The sequence below is a fragment of the Onthophagus taurus genome, chromosome 1, assembly GCF_036711975.1.
Source record: "Onthophagus taurus isolate NC chromosome 1, IU_Otau_3.0, whole genome shotgun sequence".
Lineage (NCBI taxonomy): Eukaryota > Metazoa > Arthropoda > Insecta > Coleoptera > Scarabaeidae > Onthophagus > Onthophagus taurus.
In genome coordinates this window covers 38,165,940-38,187,794 of record NC_091966.1, presented here as the reverse complement: position 1 = coordinate 38,187,794, position 21,855 = coordinate 38,165,940, and the positions used below count along the sequence as shown (strand labels likewise).

The 21,855-nt window shown below is 33.7% G+C and overlaps 2 protein-coding genes across 2 annotated transcripts in view; one reads left to right on the top strand and one right to left on the bottom strand.

Moving 5' to 3' along the window:
- LOC111428863 (supervillin) overlaps window positions 1-4,272 on the bottom strand; it is a 133,517-nt gene extending 129,245 nt beyond the window's left edge. The window contains exon 1 of the mRNA XM_023064566.2: window positions 4,168-4,272. The gene's annotated coding sequence lies outside the window, so the exon portion shown is untranslated. The remainder of the gene's footprint in view (window positions 1-4,167) is intronic.
- A 396-nt stretch (window positions 4,273-4,668) lies between these two features.
- LOC111428856 (Protein cueball) lies at window positions 4,669-16,389 on the top strand. The gene is made up of 4 exons (XM_023064546.2): window positions 4,669-4,874; window positions 10,543-11,815; window positions 15,102-15,408; window positions 15,466-16,389. The coding sequence occupies exons 1-4, from the start codon at window positions 4,802-4,804 to the stop codon at window positions 15,562-15,564; spliced, it is 1,752 nt and encodes a 583-aa protein (XP_022920314.1). The 5' UTR covers window positions 4,669-4,801; the 3' UTR covers window positions 15,565-16,389.
- Window positions 16,390-21,855: the final 5,466 nt, after the last annotated feature.

The following is a 21,855-nucleotide window of genomic DNA, read 5'->3' as shown; positions in this document are numbered from 1 at the left end:
CCACAATAAAGTAATATACATTAACGAAACTCCCGGTATTAGAGAATTATGTCGTAGCCAAATGTACAATAAGCCAGAAACACAAAAAGGAGATGTAGTTAAAAAGTTAAATACATTTTTGATTTCTTAAAGGATGTATTCCGAAAAACAAGTTGGGCATTGCAAGCTAACATCTTTAGGTTGGTTTCAAGAAATAGAATGAAATAATTTATTTGAAATGTATTTTTAGATTAATAAGGTATACTTTTGTATAAAAACTTTTTTTTTAAATATGGCGAAAATACTGTGTGTGGATTTAGGAAAGGATATAAAACTTTAAACCTGTTTCGGAAAATTCCCCTGAAACTTTTCTTATATTTCCATCTCTATTCATTTTTGAGTAATAATGAACTTTAATCTTGAACTCCTCAAATTTATTATCAACTATATCACCTGGATTGGCAACAATGAACAATGCGATAAGATTGATTATGAAGATATTTATCATATTAATTTGAAATGTTTGCGTATAAAAAGTGTTTTTCCATCTTATTTAATTATTGTTTTATTAATAATGAAAGATAATAGCTTCATCTTTGACATAACTAGTGGAGTACCCTAGGAATTTATACTAGAACCGATTCAATGGAATATCTTCCACGGTGAAATACTGCATAAGCAGACAAGAACGGAAGTAGAGGAAAAAAACAAGACATGCGACCGAAGTGGTCCATAGGAAGCTGGAAATCATGAGCATCAGGGCGGTGTCCCAGAAAATAGAAATGATTGTGTTGCAAGGTAGAGAAATGCTCCCAAGATGGACGTGGAGATGGAACAAATAGAGATCAAAAGCTAAAAATATTTTGGGAAGAATAATGCCTAACGTAGGCGGTCCAAATAGAGGCAAAAAAAGCTCTCCACGGCGCCGAAATGGATACGAGCATTACAATATGACCACTATAGAAACTTGAAAAGTTCCATAAACAGGAAGATGGCCATAGGCCTAGAGAGAATCGGGAATAGCCATCCTTAGACCTTCTTGTCGAAGAAAGGAAAGGAAGAAAATAGTAAAGACGTTGAAGCAAGTACACTGAATGCACGAAAACTTTCATACCGGATGTTAAAAAATGCAGAGAAGAATTAGAAGTGGCCATGGTATACACGAAAAATATTTCCTAAAATCAGAAAAACTCCGGAAGAGTGCAGGTACTGTAAGGATTTGAACAAGGAAGACTGAAATGTGGGCAAACCGTTACGGTGTTAAACATGCGTGGAAAAACAAGAATACTGAGCGTTATAACGGATCTCTTAAGAGGGGGGTTCACATCAAACCCGTTCAGGTATGACTGTATGAATGTCGGTGATAAAAAAGTAATAGGATTCCTATTAATTGTTTTTCATGACTATTTGCGACTCAATTAGCTATGACTGACTGATAGGGTAAGAAAAGACGGTCAAGTGATTTTATCTCCGAGAAAATACCTAATCGGTAATTCCACATAAGAAAATTACTTCAAAAAATTAAGAAAAGGGTTCTTCCCAATGTTTAGGACCTACACAGTTGTTCTGTGAGATATTGCATAGCATATTGACTACCAGCAGACCATATTACGTCTGCCATGACATTATTAAGAACCGATATTGAGCGAAAATTGGATTTTTACTTTCGCTACATTTATGAGAATTACTCTTGAAGTCACATATCGGAATTCAAAGACTAGAATGGGCGGGTCATATTTCGAGGATGAAAAAAGAAAGACCGAAAGGACGTTTTTCGTGGGATAATTTTAATCACAAATACATGAGTTAAAATACTGACGATTCGTGTAAAAATGTTTGATGTAAACCCATAAATGTCTAAGGCATGAGCCTTCAAAGCTAAGAAATTTTGAAACATTTTCATATTCATTTTCAATATAGTTTGTCTTAGAAAAATAGAATTTGGCAAACAGTGTAATATTATTATGAGAAATCGTTTAAGATCACTTTTGACAATATGCACTACGGGATCAATGCTATACAGGGGTGTTCACAAAGGTTATTTACTAAAAATTTTTTATTATGTCGTAAACCCTTAAATGTGTAGACTCCAAGTGATTCTAAAAGCCTATTTCATTTTAAAATTATTTTTACTCTTAGAAATTTTTGATTAAACGCATCGTTTTCGCTTTCTATGGAACAAATTGTAAGTAATGCGGTAAAGCAACTGTCAAATTATAACCCAACATACGTTAGTCGCTAATAGTTATTTAAAATGGCAAATAATTACAGTTTAGTGAGCAAATTGACATGCTTTTAACGTTGGGAGAGTGTTTAGGCAATGCTAACGTAGCGGCTAAATGATATTGCATAAAATCCTCAACCACAGACAACTTGATAAAAACAGTTCCTAAAGTATGTAAATAACAGGAATCAGAGGTCAGTTTGGACACCCGAACTAGAAGAAAACATGTTCGATTTTGTGGCAGATCGTAGTACCTACTGTTGATATAAGAAGACATTTCGGAATATCCAAAAGTATGACTTGATGTGTTTCACATGAACAGCAATTGTCTCCATACTACTTGTCGACAGTACAAGAATTAAAAACTGCTGAACTTCCGTTGCTAGTATAGTTTTGCCATATTATGATGGAAAAAAGTACTATTAATGCTGCGTTTTTAGAGAAAACATTTTTTACTGATGACCATTAATTTGAGAAATGGTTAATATTGGACTGAAGAAAATCCAGATTTTGCGCTACGTTGGATAATAACCTGACATATTGCTTTTCTTACGATTTGTTTTCATGGGTGCCTACGATTAAGGACAGTATGTCAAAAACGAGGTTGTATCTTTTTGGGAATAACTCGAAAACGATACGTCTAATCAAAAATCGCTAAGAGTGAAAATAATTTTAAAATGAAATAGGCTTTTAGAATCAGTTGGAAAATTTAAGGGTTTATTACATAATAAAAGAGTTTTAAGAATATATCCATTGTGAACAGCCTGTATAGCGTTGATCCCGTGGTTGCATATTTTTAAAAGTGATCTTAAACGATTTCTCATGATAACATTGCACTGTTGGCTAAATTTTACATTTCTATGATAAACAGTATTTAAAATATATAAGACATTTAAATCTTAGACATTTATGGATTTAGACCAAACATTTTTACACGAATCGTCATCGTTGTGAATCTTGTATCTGTGATTAGAATTATACCACGACGTATAGAATCCCGCATTACCCATTAACTCTACTAATTTTAAATATCCAATTTGCGTATTATCAAAAACGTCCTTTCAGCCTCACTCAGTCTTTCTTTTTACATCCTCGAAATTTAAACCGCCCATTCGAGTCTCTAGATTCCGATGTATTTAATTAGATAGGCCTGGTTCCTTGAGTTCCTATGTTTTAAGGTCAACTTTGTCACGTCATTACTTTCTGACTGACCCTGTATACTTAATATGTTTTTTACTTAATTTAATCGTTCTAAAACAAACCATATTGAAAATATTTAAAAATTTCTTAACTTTGAAGGCCCATATCTTAGCCATTTATGGGTTTAGACCAAAAATTTTTACGCGAATCGTGATCATTTTTACTTTAGTATTTGTGATTAAAATTATGCCACGACTTACAGAAACATCCTGTATTTATGTTGAACTAAAATTAGAACTAACACTATAAACTTTCGGGTTTTGCGTCTTAAGAAGAGGTTTGACGTTTCGGATGCCATGTTGCAACCTTCTTCAGAAACTTGTTCGAAGTGACAACCCTGTATTTATATTTATAAAATTAATTATATTGTATAACTGTAGAATGGATTTTTTTAAATCCAAGTTATAATTAATAAATTTCACTTCTTTCTCTCATACCTTTAAAAAAATTTTAATTACATTATAACCACCACCCTGTATATAACAGAATGAAATAAGTTATAATTCATTTGTAACCTTCTTTGTAAAGTAGAGAAATCCTTTTACACGGACATTAATAAGATAATTTGTAGGTCAAATATGCATTATAACTTTCTACCCGGATTGTATAGTACTAAAACAACAACCAAAGGCAATAACCTAAACCGAAACGTCTTCAAATGTGAAATCGTTGATAACGCGGACATAACCTAAAACAACAACAGGTTGTACGGCGTTTTTGGCCCGGATTATGAATAAAACCGAACAAAATGATGATTCGCTTACCGAATAGTGAACCTCGGCTTCTTTCTATACCCGGAACGCACTAGAAATACACTAAAATACTAAAGTTGTTTGCTAAAATCACATTTCCACGGTTACTAAATACAAAATACTGATGTGCGACAGTGACAGTTCTAAGAATATTTCTTCGGCGCATGCGCGGTCAATGACGTAGAGTACATTCATGAAATTTAAAATTTATTGAATTTTTTATTTCAAATTGTTTTATTAATTTTTGGTTTAATTGCGAATATTAAATTAAATAATTTTTAATAATTAATAAATATAAAGAGATAAATAAAATGAAATGTTATTTAAATTTTTTATTTTTGACGTTTCTATAAAACAAATGATTTTTTTACGTACTAGATTATTTTTTGTTTAATATAAGGATTATTAAAAATAGACTTTTGTTTAAATAGTATCGTTATGTAACTTCTAGTTGGTGCTACGCGCTACCGCAATGATAGGTAGGGGAGTCTCAGCTCTCTGGAAAATAGAAATCGGACGTCGTCGGTGCTGAAAGCCGCATTTGCCGCGCGCCCTGCGCATGTATCGGTTCCTCGTTGTGTAACGCCGCGTGTCCGTGTTCACTTTTTAAAAATTATACTGCAATTTCCAATAGTTTATCAAGAAAATGTGGGTTCTTTTCGCATTGACAACACTCCTTATAGCCTCAGCTCGATCCGAAGCTGAAAATCACGAATGGGGTAAGTCATAATCGGGAAGATTTTCCCTTTTCCAGTAGCGGAACGAATTTCGCGCTGCCATTCGCAACTCTGGACTTGTCACGTAGGCCAACCGCGTGGTTATAAAAAATTTTTGGAAAATCATTTTATTTTTGGGTAACTTAAAATAATATTTTAAATATTTATTTGTATATATTATACAATTTTTGTTTGAATAATATTATTGATTCATTTTTATTTGCAAAGATTAGATTAATTTTTTTTAAATAAAGTTTTAATTTATTAATTATAGATGGCATAATTAAACGTTTTGACTAATTATTTTAGGAAAAAAAAAATTCAAAGTTTGCTTTTAATTTGTGTTGATTAAAGTCATTTAATTATAATTAGAGTGCAAAAAGTTTAATAACTCTACAAAAACTGATAAAGTGATTCTAGAATTTAAGTTATATAATTGTCATATGAACATCCATATACAGAGTGTTAAAAATAGATGTGTCATTCTAACGTCCCAGTTAATGTCACCTACAGGGTGAGTTAAAATTATATTAATAAATTCAAAATTTTTTTTAATCAATTCTATTTCTAATTATAATTCCTTTAAAAACCAACTACAAAAATAAATTAGATTTTCTAAGAATTTCATTAAATAAGAACTTTCATAATATTAAAACAACAAAAATTAGTATTTGATAACGATACTCGAAATAACAAAGAATTTAGTTTCTTCATTCTAAGAAATTTGCCGGCTATTCCCGATAACAATTACGCATATTTATAGGCTATTCATTACGTAAAACCATTATAATCGTTTTAGCAATAACAACAATGCGTTATTAAGAGTTTACTAGCCTTTGTATACTCCTACAATCGATACTATTTCCTTAAATGTGGGGCATAAATGTCGCGTGACTAAAAAAGCACACTAAAATTGACCCAAAAATAAATTAAATTATTAGTTCCCTACAAAATGAAAAAATAAAAACTATAATTTTTATTTAAATTTTTGGGAATTAATTTGAATTGTAAGAAAGAATGAAAATAGCAGACAGGAAATATTTAAAGAGTCATTCATTTCCTGCTTTCAAGAATTTTACAAAAAAAATTTTGTATATTTTTAAAAATCTGTGGTATTTGAATCTATAAAATTGCTTGTTTTGTTTACAATTTGTTGCTAAAAATACTTCGCCAATTTAAAGTGACCCTTTTCCCCATTTAAAATAGGTCAAACATGATGAGTAATTCAGTTATAGTAACATAGTCGCCGTTATAGCATCTAACTTGAAAAATATTGTCTGTATTTGCTTTTTTTAAATCATTTCTATTGACGATTCGTTACGAGATAAAGTTCAATAATTTAAATTCAAATTATTTCCTTTGTAATCCACCAAATTCAGATCTTAAAATACGCAATGCCAAAAATCAGTACATACTAGAATTCTGCATATCATGGTGCTGGTATCAGCAAATGCTGCAATCAATCGCAACTTCATAATGGTGAAATTAGCAAGCAAAATACAACATAGAAGAAGATTGGTGGTTGGAAAGACGAACAAGATCAATGTAGAATCAGAGACTTAGAAAGAAAACATACAAATGAGATTCAAAAAATGAAACTAGAATGCAATATACAAAAATATATTTAGAACCAGACCTATTCGGGTTTAGCTATGCGTCTCTTAAGACTTCTAAACCTGAATATTTCTAGTTCTAGGACAAATGATAGTTCTAATGTCAATGCTAGGTAGAGTAGATATCACTGTGTTACATATTTTTATTGAGTGAAAACTAGAATCAACACTAGACCTAAAACTAAAATCATTTAGATTTAGCTGTTTTGAGAGACGTCCGAATGTTTCTAGTTCTAGGTCTAGTGTTAGTTCTAGTTTTAATTGTTATTAGTTAGATTATGGTATATTTTTATCGAACGAAAACTAGAACTAACACTAGACCTAGAATTAGAAACGGGTTTTCGGGTTTAGCCATGCGTCTCTTAAGATGGCCGAAAACTCAGGGTTGTCGTAAGAACGTTACGTTTTTCCAAGCAAAACTCTTCCTTTGCAAAACTACCCAATGCCTGTACTATTAAGCTATGTTGCATTTTGATATTGATCCCAATCGATAACATTCGAGGAGTACACCAAAACATATACATCAAAATAGCTCATTGTTGTAGGCGAACAAAAATGTTGAATATACTTAGAAATAAAAAAAAAACTGTCAATGACATGTGAAACTTACAAAAGCTGTACTGAACGACTGGCAAGTTTACAAAAATGTTGTGCCAAAAACACTGGCGGAAGATCAAATACAGAGCATTTTCTCGAAACCACACATCAACTATGGTCCATATCCACAGAAAGAATAAAATAGACAATCATCAAATTAAAAAGTTGAAAATGTACGCCAAAAAGTATACTGACCAAATGGAAAGAAAGCATAACAATACCAGTATTCAAAAAGGATGCAAGAATGATTCTAAGAACTACCGTGGAATAAGCTCGATACTGAAGCTATTTGCAAAGATTATCGAAGAAGAAACTTCCGCTCCCCGGAATCTACATCTGTATACAAGAAGCCCATTGAACAGGTGATGAGTTTTAAATAACTTGGCGTCGATATTACGAGCAGTAGAAACCTCCAAAAGGAAATTAGATATTAAATAGCGCAAACAACGAAAGAAGTAGAAAATACTACCACAAAAGAATGCTCAGAACAGCAGAAATGGAGACGTAGAAAAGAGGCAAGGACACCAGAGAGATATACGACATCCAGGACATTGTGAGATGGATTCGCAAAAGAAAGCCGGAATGGAGGGGTATGTTATAAACGTATGGGAGGTCCTAGACTACCAATGGTAGCCAAAGATGGACTCCAGCCATACTCCCTGGAAGACCTCCTATACAGTGGATCTGAAAGTAAAAAAAGAAGAAAATACTTACTATGTCTAAGAGACTGCAGAATACTACCAACGCCCATACTTTATTATGACATGTGAACTAAATGAAGTATCTCTATCTACAGCACCTTTATCATGCATGGTGAGAATACCATTACAGCTTCACTTTTTCTTGATACATTCGATATCAAAGTACATATATGCCCCTTTTGATGTTCGAACTAGTATGAGGAAGTGATGTTTTTTTGTTACAAAAATTCAGAAGAAATTTCCAGTTTGTTATTTTTCATTATTCTGATACATCTTAGCCTTTTCTCAAAGAGAGATTTTTCCAGTTTATAATTAATAATAACCATGTGTATTTTCAACGTTTAATTTTCTTTATTCGTGATTAACATTCTACTCTCTATCCCCTGTCGTTTATTTACGTTCTTACGGGCAAATAGGATAAAGAGGATAGATTATCGAAATTCTTTTGAAAATTGAAAGAATTTTTGTTGCTTAAAATAAAACTTTATGGATCACGCGCATTTTTAAAGAAGTTACAACTGTCGTTATGTCAGAATTATTGTTTGTATCACGATGTTTTATTATTCCGGAATGATCACGTGTAATTTCTGTTTGTCTTGGTAATTTGTGATGAATTTGAAATTGATAATTTTTCTTGTAGTATTGTTGTAAGAAAGGTCTCTTACGAAGTATTGGTCAACTTCTTCAAATTTAAACAATCTGGGTTTATATAAAGCGTTCTTAAGTAGTTCTACGCAAACATGCGATTTTTCAATAGTTTTCTTAGTGATAAAGTCAAACAACATTTATGGCTGAATATTGATATTATTGTATAGGTACAGTGTGACACAATCTAAGTCACATATCCATAAAATTATAGAATAATTGTTATTCGTGTCTTGTCCAGTTTATATAATCATTTATTTAATCATAGCCAATATTATTTAAGAATTATGTTTTTATGCCGATCACAAAACAAGCAAAACGAGCTTGGATCTAAAAATTCTTTTTATATCTTTCTCAATTTCATGACGTCTTTACATTAACGACTGCACTTAACATAGCGAAAAAGAATATCAAACTGCACTTTATCGATCAAGAAAATATTTTGAAAATCTGATCTCTCGATGATAATGATTTATGGGACATAACAAAGGACGCAACAAAGTACTTTAAAATTTTGGCGTTAAATATTTTTAACTAGATCATTTTTATAAAGCAATAGTTTTTCAGGTTGTTTAAGGTTCTAAATGTATCTCCCGTCTTAATTCCCCATTTTTCAAAATGGAGTATTTGCTTTTATCAAGCGCAATATGTGACACAAGTATAAATAAAAAATTCCCTTAATATTTGCTGATCCAATATTGAAGCAGTCAAGATAGCTCAAAGTGAGCTTAACATGTTACACACCCAATTAGATGTCGTACCGTTGAACTTTTAAATTACTTTTGCTATAATCATTTACCTTTTACTTTGATCCACGTCGTGATTTTGAACCAAAATTTTTTTCATCATTTCCGTTTACAAAACAATAATTCTATCTATATCTATTTTTTTACACTCAAAAATACAATCATATGATTATTTTTCATCATTTTTTATACCCATAAATAAAAAAATTGTAATCTCTACGTGCAAGATAATACTGTTAAACAAGATGAGTATATTGTATTTACGTGACGATCGTCATTAAATACAACTTTCAAATTACATCATGAAATGAGCAAAAAAATAATCTCGCAAATTCGTTTTATGTCACTCACTACATTAAGATAAAACCGTTATCGTACCACTTTTTTTCTTTTCCGTTTGCGAATCGATATTATAATTTATGGTATTATCACAATACGGGAAATACCCGTTGAAAGTTCTGATATGGCATAGTGATCTTGACCGTCACCTTCGGCTCTGTTATTGTCCGCAATGTCGAGTGAAATAATCAACTTCCCGTTAAAGGAATATGTGTAACGTGATTGATTGATTTTTTTTCTAATCGGATATAAGGAAATGAAGAAGGACGAATGAACTGAAATCTAGATCATGTTCATTGACTTCGCCTTGATTGGTAAATTGAACTTTATGAATGTTTTTTTGATGTGTTTTGAATAAATAAATTTTAATCAACAGACTTTTTTATCGTTGAATTTGTTTTTTAATTATTTTTGGGTTAAATGGAACGCCATTCATGATAACAACAATATTTTGCAATAAATTCATGTTTACTTAAATTCATTTAAATCGAAATTTATTTAAAAACCAATCTTGGAAATACACCAATTGATATTATATTACAAAGGATTTATAAATTTTCTTTGATGTCTACCAAATAGTAATAAACAATGTTTATTGAGCGATAAAAAGCTTACTTTAACATCCTGACGATGTAGACGGACGTCTAGTCAGCGTTAATTCTTTCCTTTTTGGCGACGCAATCGTTGTTATTTAAGCAATTTGACGCCAACTAGTGCCTGTTGTGCTTTGGTATCAAATCGATTTGCAATCTCTGGCTACGTGACTTCGATCACGTACGCCATCCAAGGAGTCCTGTTGCATCAAAGGAACTTTGCAAATTTGGCTTTTATCGCAACTACTTGTATAACTTTCATATCAACCATACTAACCTAACAATATCACATATATATAAACTTTAACAAAGCACAATGAAGTTATTGAAATATAAAAAAGTTTGCAAAATTATTTTTTTACACTTAATAATAACATTGATTTAATTAACATTTTTTAATCACTTTAATTAACCGATATTTTTCTATTTTTTTCTAGATTTAGCAGTAGCAATTGAAGGTCAAATCGAATTATTAACATCCAACGGAACGCTGGTTGGTACAACTGTTGCCTTCACAAAATTAAAGGCACTTACCTTCGACAATATCAGACATCAATTCATCGTTAGCGACATGAACGAATTCAATGACACGATATACACGATATCCTTAACTCAGGAAGTAACGAAAAATTCCCCAATCATCCAAAATTTAGCCGACGACATCCAAGGATTAGCTATTGATCCGTTAAACGACATCTTATATTGGTCAAACCCGTTCAATAAGACCATAAATTACATATCGTTAGCGGATCCAAACGATTTTGGTGTTTTTATGACTTTCGTTGATGAATCTCCTCAAGACTTAGCGATCGATAGTTGTAGAAGCTATATTTATTGGACTAATTCGAATTTGGATAAACCAACGATCGATCGAGCGAAATTAGATGGAAGTGGCCATGAGATTTTAATTGAAACCGATTTGAATATGCCGGTTGGGATAGCTATAGATTATGTAAAGAAAAGATTGTATTGGTCCGATATGGGGGAAGGGATTTATTTTAAAATTGAAAGTTCCGATTTAGAGGGAAATAAAAGAGAATTAATGTTACAAGAAACGCATCAAAAACCGTTTGGACTCGCCGTGGATGAAGAATCAGTTTATTGGACGGACGTTAATAACAACGCTTTATGGAAAATTCGAAAAGATAACGAAGAACATCCCAACAAAGTCAGAGGATTTAAAGAAAAACCGTTCGGTTTGATTGCAAAACATTTAGGATTTATGGGAGCTCCAGATTGCTCGAAAATCGAAGAAGCCATTAACGAATACAATCAATCAACTCAAGAAATAATTAAATTCATAAACGAAGAAGAACAGGAAACACTACTTCAAACCGTTTGTTTAAATAACGGCGAATTAACCGAGAAAAATGGGTGTTCTTGTCCGAAAGGTTTTAAAGGTCCAAATTGTGAAATTTCACTTTGTTATAATTATTGTGTTCATGGAACTTGTGATCTAACCTTACATGGGTATCCAATATGTCTTTGTAATTCTGGGTTTAATGGAAACCGTTGCGAATACGATTTGTGTCATAATCATTGCTTAAATGGAGGAAAATGTAGTCATAATGGATTGGAACCAAAATGTCGATGTCCGGATGGTTATATTGGAGAACAATGTGAAATTAATGTTAATGTCCTAGCTTTGTGTACAATTTATTGTGCAAATCCAATGGCAGCTAATGATTTTAACAAAAATATAACTTGCAAGTAAGTATTCAAGAAATCTTTATATTGGTTCAATTTGTTTCTTAATTCTTAGAATGACGAATCTTTGAATCACATCAATTAATTTGCTTTAACAGAATGATAATGAAAAGTTTCTTAAACAAAATGTTATAAACAAGTTTATTTATGTTGAAGAATTACACAGCAACACACTGGGTTATTGACTCTATTATACATATAAATTTGGAATTATATAGTGTGAGCCATAACATCGTTTAATCATAACAGATTTTCATCGTCCAGTTTGTTTTTTTCTATGCGAAATACATGTCGTACCTATCTTAATCTTCTTAACTTCATGAACCGGTTTACGAGCGATTTTCTGCAACCGCAAGTGGTTTAGGTTTTATTAGGTGATATTGTACATCTTTCGACTAATTAAGCGGAGGTCGTTTGCAGCTGAGGCTTAGTAATTATTATAATATCAACCTGAAACTCATATTTGCTAATGAGCAATTATAATTATTTTATTTGTGTCTTTTTCCGCTATTTATCCAGTGTTAGTTTTCTACAGTATCTTAAAGTTCTTTATTATACCAGTTATCCGGGTATATTTGGGATCATATCTCTGTCACTTGTTGAAATGGATTAATGTACTATATTTTGATACATTCTGATGAAATACTCATAATTTTGTCGGTATCAAAATGTTGTCTGAGTTTGTGTGGATTCCTTTGTATTATATTAGATTCATCAAATATCACTTTTTTCTTCACTTTTTACTACCACCAGTTTTATGCAAGGCAAAACGTTCCACGTCCGTCAGTCCAATCTCCTGATGATATAGAACAGAAGCATTGAGATACAATAGATCATGGCATCAAGGTAATTTATTCTGCCAACAGGTTGACAGGTTCTATAATACACTACAGAGATTCTGAGATTCAACAGCTCATGCTACCAACACGTTGCGCAGACTCTAGAATATAGTACAAAAATTCTGACACACAAGAACTCATACTTCCAACGAGGAGTCAGCGTATAGGGGAAGTTAGAAGCTTCCAGATGTAGTAGCTCTTGGTGCCAACAAATTGGTAGACTGTACAATACAGTATAGAACCTCTGAGACACAATAGCTTATGCTGTCAACAAGTTTGGAGGCTTTATATATAACAGAAATTCTGAGATATAACAGCTCATGCTGCCAACCAGTTGTCACCGTATAGAGGAGGTTACAAGCTTCCAGATGTAGTAGCTCACGCTGTTAACAAGTTGGCAGGCTGTACAATACAATATAGAACTTCTGAGACACAATAGTTCATGTTGCCAACAAGTTGGCAGATTCTGTGGTACAGTACAGAAGTTTTGAGACGCAAAAGCTCATGCTGCTGACAAGTTGGGTTGGGTTGGGACAAGTTGTCAGCATATAGAGGAGGTTACAAGCTTCCAGATGTAGTAGCTCATGCTGTTAACAAGTAGGCAGACTGTACAGGGTGTCCAAATTTCGATGGGTTTGCAGGGTATCTCACTTATTATGAAAGATAGAAAGTTGCGGCTATCCATAAACGTAAAAACGGGTTCTAAAAGATTTTTTCACGTAGAATCCAATGGTGCGCGTAGAATTTTTCTAGTCATCACGGGTTTTGAGTTATAAAGAGCTGAGTATTTTAGAAGTTGAGTGTTCAGTATTTGAGTTGTGTTTATAACTCAAAAACCGCGATGACTAGAAAAATTCCACGTGCACCATTGGATTCCACGTGAAAAAATCTATTAGAACCCGTATTTACTTTCTTACTAAGTTTCCGGATAGCCGAGATACATGAGGTGTCTGAAAATCGTAAATTTCAAATACTTCCTGTATATCAAAATCGAAGAGGGCTATGAAAATTTTGTTTGCACCATTGTAAGTTTCACAAAAAAGTAGCTCAGGTTCGCGAAAGCAGCAACTTTCTATCTTTCATAATAACTGAGATACCCTGCAAACCCATCGAAATTTGGACACCCTGTACAATACAGTATAGAACTTCTGAGACACAATAGCTCATGTTACCAACAAGTTGGCAGATTCTGTGGTGCAGTACAGAAGATTTGAGACGCAAAAGCTCATGCTGCTGACAAGCTGGGTTGGGTTGGTACATGTTGTCAGCGTATAGAGGAGGTTACAAGCTTCCAGATGTAGTAGCTCATGCTGTTAACAAGTTGGCAGACTGTATATAACTTAGATACCCTGCAAACCCATCGAAATTTGGACACCCTGTACAATACAGTATAGAACTTCTGAGACACAATAGCTCATGTTGCCAACAAGTTGGCAGACTCTGTGGTACAGTACAGAAGTTTTGGGACGTAAAAGCTCATGCTGCTGACAAGTTGGTAGCCTATAAGAGAAGTTACAGCTTTGAGATGTAGGAGTTTATGTTGCCAACAAATTGGTAGACTTCTTAATAGATGTTGTAAGCTTCCGGATGCAATAGCTCATACTGCCAACAAGTTGGCAGAATTTGCAATACAATACAAAACATCTGAGACACAGTAGCTGACATTACCAACAACTATTAGATATAGTAGTAGTACTGACACTAGATATATAATTGGATATCCAGCTTTGCTGAAAAATTTGAATTCTTCAGTTATTGAATTGCTAATAAAAGGAAATTTAAAATGCATTTTGCGTTCTAAGTTAGTCAAATTTATCGTCGTTATACATTTAAAACCTTCCTATTAGCTTCTTTTGTTACATATATTTAATATTTCAAGATTAATGAACATTTTACCGTCACGTAACGTGTTTTTGTTAAATTAATTAGTCGTTATCTGAATGGATTTGTAATGCAGTAGTGGAGGTGAATGAACCCAAATTAAAATCATTTCCCATTTTATCCACTATGTTTGTTGTCATCTTATAGTTATCAAGGAAACGATTTGGATGTTGAAGAATGGATCTAGACTTGTTTATCTATTTAGGCCAACTCTAAGCAAGAGATACAACATAAAATCTCACGATTATTTATAACATCTCATATCCGTAATTAATCATAAAAATAATCAACATTTTTGGATTAAACAGTTATGTAATTCCAAACAGAATTCCAATCACGATAAGTTTTATCAAAGATTATTAAAAGATGATCATCCCAAAAATTATCTTAAAACGATTTAGTTATCTATGAGTCATGGCTTAAAGTGTTGGATAAAAAGGAACGATTTCAAAAGTCTTTTTCAATGTGATAATAATTATTTCGCAAATATATTTTGAAAATTTTTGTTCGTTTTATTACTTTCTTAATTTAACTTTAATACTTAAGATATCTTTTTGTTTTTTTTTTAGTTGTGAAATGCAAACACGAACATCCAGCGAAGAATACGTTGATGACAAAAATCGAGTACAACTTACGATATCTGATTATTTAAGTAATCCGCCGTTTTTAATCCTGTGCATTTGTATGTTGATCGTTTCGATAATCGTCGTCGCTTTGGTGGTTTTATTCCAAAAAGCCAAAAAGAGACGTCCGAGAATTAATAAAAGGATTATAGTGAATAAGAACGTTACGCCTTTAACAAATAGACCTCAAGCGTCCATCGATCAATGCGAAATTACCATTGAAAATTGTTGTAATATGAACGTTTGTGAAACGGTAAGTTAAAAATTAATAATAAAATAATAAAAAATAATTGATTAAAATATTTTTTAGCCTTGTTTTGAACCACCACAATTGAGGAAAGCAAAAAAGGCGAGTGATGAAAAGAAAAATTTGTTGAAAAATATGGAAACTGGTGACGATCTGTACTGAAATCAACTATCTATGCACAGGCTGTGAATTCCAAAAGTATTAGCCATTACTTGTTAAGTTTCCTCCGAATGAGAAATGAAAAGACATATATGTGTTCCAATCGAAAAATGTTTACTTATATGTATAATCAAATTATTCGCAATTAATTTGAAATTGACCATCCATGAATTCTGCTGTGTCAACAACTCGAATGAATACATGGCACATTCCATAAAACATAATGAGGACACTCTCGAATTTACCTTGTATCGTTTAATTTTTACGTGGTAATTGTTTTAAATTACTAATTAAAAATTACAGGAGAATAAGATGATTTAATTTTATATTTAAAAAAAAAGGATAATCTTAATTTTGAATGACAATTCAATTATTTAATTTTGAATAATTTTTCTTTTTGAATCTTTTTCAATGAATTTATTATATTTCTTACTTGCCAATTAATTGGTATAATCCACATACCAAGAGCAATGACTTAAATGTGCCTAATCAAACTTAATCTAAAAAGGTCTTAATAAAAAAATCTTAATTAGTTGATATTTTAATTTTTTTGTTTTTCTTATGTTCATTCATTATTTATAATGATCGTTCATTTTTGTTGGAATATCGTTTTAATCGTTACTTATTGTTTTTAAGGATTGTTTTTTTTTTGTTTTCATTTTAAAAAATTTTCATCTTATTTTGTCTAGTTAGGTAATTGTGATTTACGGTTAACGTAAAATATTGGTGGGTTGTAATATCCACATCAGAAATGTGATATTATAGTCTAACAAATTAATTTTGTAATAGAATTATGTATAAAAATATACAAATTGGGTATAAATCAAATGAATTTTTATTTTTCCACATCACATTTCATGTTTCATAAAGTACATCTCTATAAATTTGGGGTAGCCAGGTTAAAATTGCATTTAGTAAATTATAACTTGTTTGGTGTATTCCAGACAGAATCTTATCCCATCTTTTTGGCCTAACTTTGCAATGTTTAGGATTTGGTTGACAAAAGTATTGCTCCAATTCGATCCTATCTGTATGACAGAACACAACAGAAAGATAAGAATTAGTTTTATTATTTATGATTTACATAAATTGATCTTTTGGTTTTAATCTAGAGCTTTGCATTCGCTTGCATCAATGATTTAGAGATCCTTGTTGTCTTGATTTAATTCAGATGTACAGTCTTTTTAATGGCCTGTCTTCTAGCATCAACAAAAATAAAAAAATATTTGTCTGGAATGTGTAAATGAAGAGTTCTTTATAATGTTTTTCAATCCAGTATCTTTTCCATATAAATTATTATCTCTAATTAGGCGTGATAACATAGATAATCTTTTTCTGGAATAGTCAAATCTCAAATACTTCTTACAAAATTGGTAAAATTTGAATTTGGTTTTTGAAGCCTTTCTAAAAGTCAAAATTAAAAAAGGATCTAAAAAGAATACTAAAGAATGCTGGGAAAGGTAAGTTTTGCTTATCAAGGTCATTGGGTAAGATTAATTTTGTTTACAAACATCAATCAACTCGGAAAAGAATGTTGAGTAAGGTTAGTTTTGTTTACCAAGGTCAATGACCTCCAGGTAAAAAGTGTTGGGTAAGATTAATTTTTTTTACAAACGCCAATCACGTCGGGAGAGAATTATTATTTATTTATTTAGCGTATGACATACATAAAACACACAATACAATAAATGTTACAAACATCGAATACATAAAATATGCAAATACATAAGCCAGTAGGAGGTACAACCAAAATCTAAAATTTTATATCCAATTCGGCTAACCATTCCAGAGCTGCGGGTTTAGCATCAAAGAAGTCCCTCACAACGTAAGAATAAGATCTAATAGGGTACTCTTCCACAATGTGCTGGATAGATTGGTTTGAAGCTCCGTAGTCAAACTGAGACCACAGAATAACCATAAACGACATTGACGTCCATTCATTTGATGTTGGCGGCACCCAAGGTTTGTATATTAAAGGTTGCCTAAGTTCCTATGCTGCAATACTTTGATTTTAGTTTGTGGGCAAGGGGCAAGAGCAGGAGTGTTTCGTGACGTAAGCGATCACGGATTGCGCACGCAACCTCATGGCCATGTGGTGCTCCATGCATTTGTTTAGTTTGAATTGCTTGGCGGTATTATTTTCCACATGTGACGTGATGCGCAGTATGGTTGCGTACGAACCTAGACAACCTTTTATATATAAACCTTGGGTGGCACCTCGTTTAGTGACCTCGATTTTAAATCCGCCATCTTATCGTGAGTTACCAAAGGCAGTGCCTTTAAGGCACAGAATAACCAGAAAAGACACTGGCGATATCCCGCCAAATCTTTACCACCAATAACAGCAATACCTTGCTTCCTCGCAGCAATTTGGTGTCAGATTTGAAAGAATACCGCCAGTGTCACTTCTAGTTATTCTGTGCTGAGACTATGGCCATAAGGAAGCCATAGTGGAAGATATCACCACAGACTCCACGTCTCGTACGAACTCTGTTGAGACCTTTCCATAGGTGGTGGGAATCTTCAAATCCCCATAGGTGGTGCTCTGGGGTTCCAGTCATTTCTCCTATTTAGAGTTGCAAGATTTAATTGAGGATGTTTGGAGCTGCGACGATTCATATCAAGATAAGGTAAGTCCTCATGAACTGGCAAATGTCGGCAAATCTCACCCTGGACAACCTTGTAAGACAACTCTCAGCTGAAAAATTTCAGTGTCTGCTCTTATGCAGACGATCTAGCCGTTTTGGTTCACGGGAAGTTCGAAAACATCCTATGTGACCGAATGCAGGCTGAACTGAGAATAATCGAACCCTGGTGTCGAGACCATTTTCTGTCGGTAAACCCGAAAAAACAGAGATGGTCCTCTTCACAAGGAAAAGAATACTGGGTACCCTTAGAGCGCCCTGGCTTTGCAAAGTTTCCTTGCGCTTTGCCAATGAAGTGAAGTATCTGGGGTTAACCCTGGATAAAACGCTGACTTGGAGACCGCACATCGAAGGTAAGATAAATAAGGCACGCATTGCGTTCGCTCAGTGCAGAATGGTGCAGAAGGGCCGTTGGGACCTCCTGGGGTTTAACATCCAAAAGTGATACGTTCAATGTTAACTTACAGCGCCGTAAACTGGTGGCCAAGAATTAGAAATAAAACGATTATTTTGCAACTGCAAAAATTATAACGTCTAGCTCTCTACGTTACAGGCTCAATGATAACCACACCAACAGCAGCAATGGAGAATGTACTGTGCCTTCCTCCTCTCAATTATCACGTTGAGGAGGCAGTAATAGCAACAATGATCCGGCTGCGAGCGGCTAACGATAAATGGCTTTATAAATATGGAAAATCGACTAGCCAGCTATGGGCGGAGGCATGTAGCAAACAGCCGCTCCTGAATGGCAGGGTAGATACGATTCCAAAGCGTTTTATCTTCGAACGACCGTATGAAATAAAGGTTGGAGAACAACCCATGCCTGACGAAACTGTCCTCCAATTATGGGTGGATGGAACTCGTAGGGAAACTGGCAAAAAAATTCTAATATATTCTGATTGTATCGCTGTTCATCCTCGTTGTTTGAGGAGTGCCATAACAACCTTTGTGAGGCAGCCGCTAGCAATGAGATTACGATCTGCTGGACAAAGGGTCATTCGGGAAATAAGCTTCATGACATGGTGGCCAAACTGGCAAGGAAAGCTGTAGGCAAACCTCCGGGATCACCAGAATCATTCCTCGCCCCAACAATAAGGTCTTTAATAGAGCTTCAAAAAGAGGAAACACGTAAAAAGTTTCTAACTTACTGGGTCAGGACACCAGGATGTCGCCTAGCCAAGGATGCTCTGATGTACCCTGACCCTAAACGAACAGATTTATTTATGAGGCTATCCAGGAAGAACCTACGTTTGGTCATAGGTCTAATCGCTGGCATCTACAGAAGCACTTACTGAACATGGGAATAAGTGACAACGACATCTGCAGAGGATGCGGCGAGGAGGAGGAATCGGCGGAACACCTTCTATGCGACTGCCTGGCCCTCCAAACATTAAGGTTATCCATTTTTGGAGATATCCAGATTCGCATGAGTGGAATCAGCTGGAAGGACCCTAATGCTGACCAAAAGAGGGAAGTAAGTACAAGGGATCTGCTGAAGTGAAAGTGCTGCGGGCGGTGCAGTCTGCCTTCCCGCGAATCCAGAATCTAGAACCGGCAGTACTGGGTTTTCAGTTATTTTCTTGAATTTTTTGAGAAGAGCATTCTTTCTTCGCAGGTTTGGCAGGACAATATTGCTTAGCGTTGGGAGTCAGTGAAGTGGAGTGGATTTTACGGACTCTGTTGAGACCTTTCCATAGGTGGTAGGGAAGTCCAAATGCTGCTTTGGGGTTGCAATTGTTTTCCCACTAAAATATCGAGAGTGTCGGAATCTAAGAAGATTCATATCAAGATAAGGTAGGTCCTCATGAATCGGCAGCAGTGGGTGGTTGTCAGTTATTTTCTTGAACTGTTTTAGGGGAGCATTCTTTCTTCGCAGGTTTGGCAGAGCGATATTGCTTAGCGTTGGGAATCAGTGGATTTAAGACATCCTGATATTGTTCTCATCAGGGTAGAACATCGCAACGTGGTTGCTGTAGCACCCCATGTAGAGACGCAGAGTTTTTGTATGATGTTATTGCGAGTTCGGATTTTCGCAGATGTCGCAACGGTACTTATGTTATTAAAACTGATCTGGAGTCTCTGTCGTATAGCATGGTGTCAATAAGTTTATAATGGTCTGGCATGGCACGATTCATATGAGTTTATAGAGCAGCTCCTCTTTCAGACCAATTATATTTAATAAGGTTGGTGTCCTTACTTTAATGTAACACTCATTGCTGTTGATGTGGATCAAGATTTATTTGAAGGATTTTTGATTTTATGAAAAAATATTCTCCTAAAATTTAAATGTTTTCAGTACGTTTGAGTTCAAAGAAATTTTGGACCCCTGGGCTTCAATGATAATCTCCCAATTTAGTTTGAGGAGCACGATTCCAGTAGCGACGTATGACGTTTATGAGATTTTTCGATAAAAATGATATGGAATGATATACAGAGTGTTAAATAATTATCATGTCCGACGTTATCATTGCAAGTATGCAACCAACATCACAGTGGAATACGCATCATACGCAAATCGAGTATTGCAATACCAATACTGTGATATTGGTTGCATACTTACAATGATGACGTCGAGTACGATAATTAATTAACATTCTGTTCATTAAGTGGCATTACTGTGGCATACTGTTCAGTGGGAAATTAAAATTTCTAGTTAGAAGAAAATTTTATTAAGAAAAGTTGTTACTGAATTAATTCTGAACAAATATTGTCACAAATTTTTTTTAATTTACTCAATGATTAATGGCATAACCTCTATATACTTATACACAGCCTCAATTAATACTAAATTAATTACTAAATTTCCATGACTTGTTTAATTTTAAAATCCGCCATCTATAAGGCGATAGCCACAGCTTTAAATACCTTACACATTAACACAATAACTATTAAGTTATTGCATTTCTAATAACATGCATTGCATTTTAAATTTTTAACCAATAATAACCCCGTCTCTATTTATTTTGCTAAATTAATATCAAAATATAGTTCGAAATGTAGAATTCTCTTTAAATATTTGGAACTCAGCGCCATCTACCTTTCAATAGAAGAGGTAATTCAAATAGTAGACAACTCAGTTTAGTTAAGAAAGTTGATTGTAGTCCCCTTTATAGATGGCACATCAATACCAATTTTTTAATAAATTTTAATAAGAATACTTTGAAATCAAAGATTTCTTTGTAAGATTTGATTTATGATTGATTTATTAATTAATTATAACTAAATAATTAAAAAAAAAAAAAAACTGATTATTTAATTTTATTTGTCTGTTAATTAGTTTCAAAAATTAAATAAAAAGTTCTAATAATGAACGTGGGATTTACAAATAGAGATAGAACCAGAACCGGGATGGTATTTTCTGTCACGTTTTGTTGCCGCTTATTGTTCACAAGCGACTGTTTGGCGCCAGACATACCTGACTGTCGCGCACTTAGCATAGCAATTAGCTCCTTGAAATCACCGTCTCCGTCTGGTCGGCAGATTTAAATTAAGACCGTACGGGCGTCGAGCAATCCGTTACGCCCAAATTACACTTCGGAATTCATTCATGATCTCCTCCCGACTCCATTCCGTTTCGATCTCTCTTTCGCGGAATGAATTACGCAAGCACACAGACCGATTGCTATTTTCATTCTGAACGACACCTCAA

Coding starts and splice junctions, on each gene's coding strand:
- LOC111428856 (XM_023064546.2), top strand. CDS start 4,802: ATGTGGGTTCTTTTCGCATTGACAACACTCCTTATAGCCTCAGCTCGA. Junction 4,875..10,542: donor AGCTGAAAATCACGAATGGG/GTAAGTCATAAT, acceptor ATTTTTTTCTAG/ATTTAGCAGTAGCAATTGAA. Junction 15,409..15,465: donor ATATGAACGTTTGTGAAACG/GTAAGTTAAAAA, acceptor AATATTTTTTAG/CCTTGTTTTGAACCACCACA.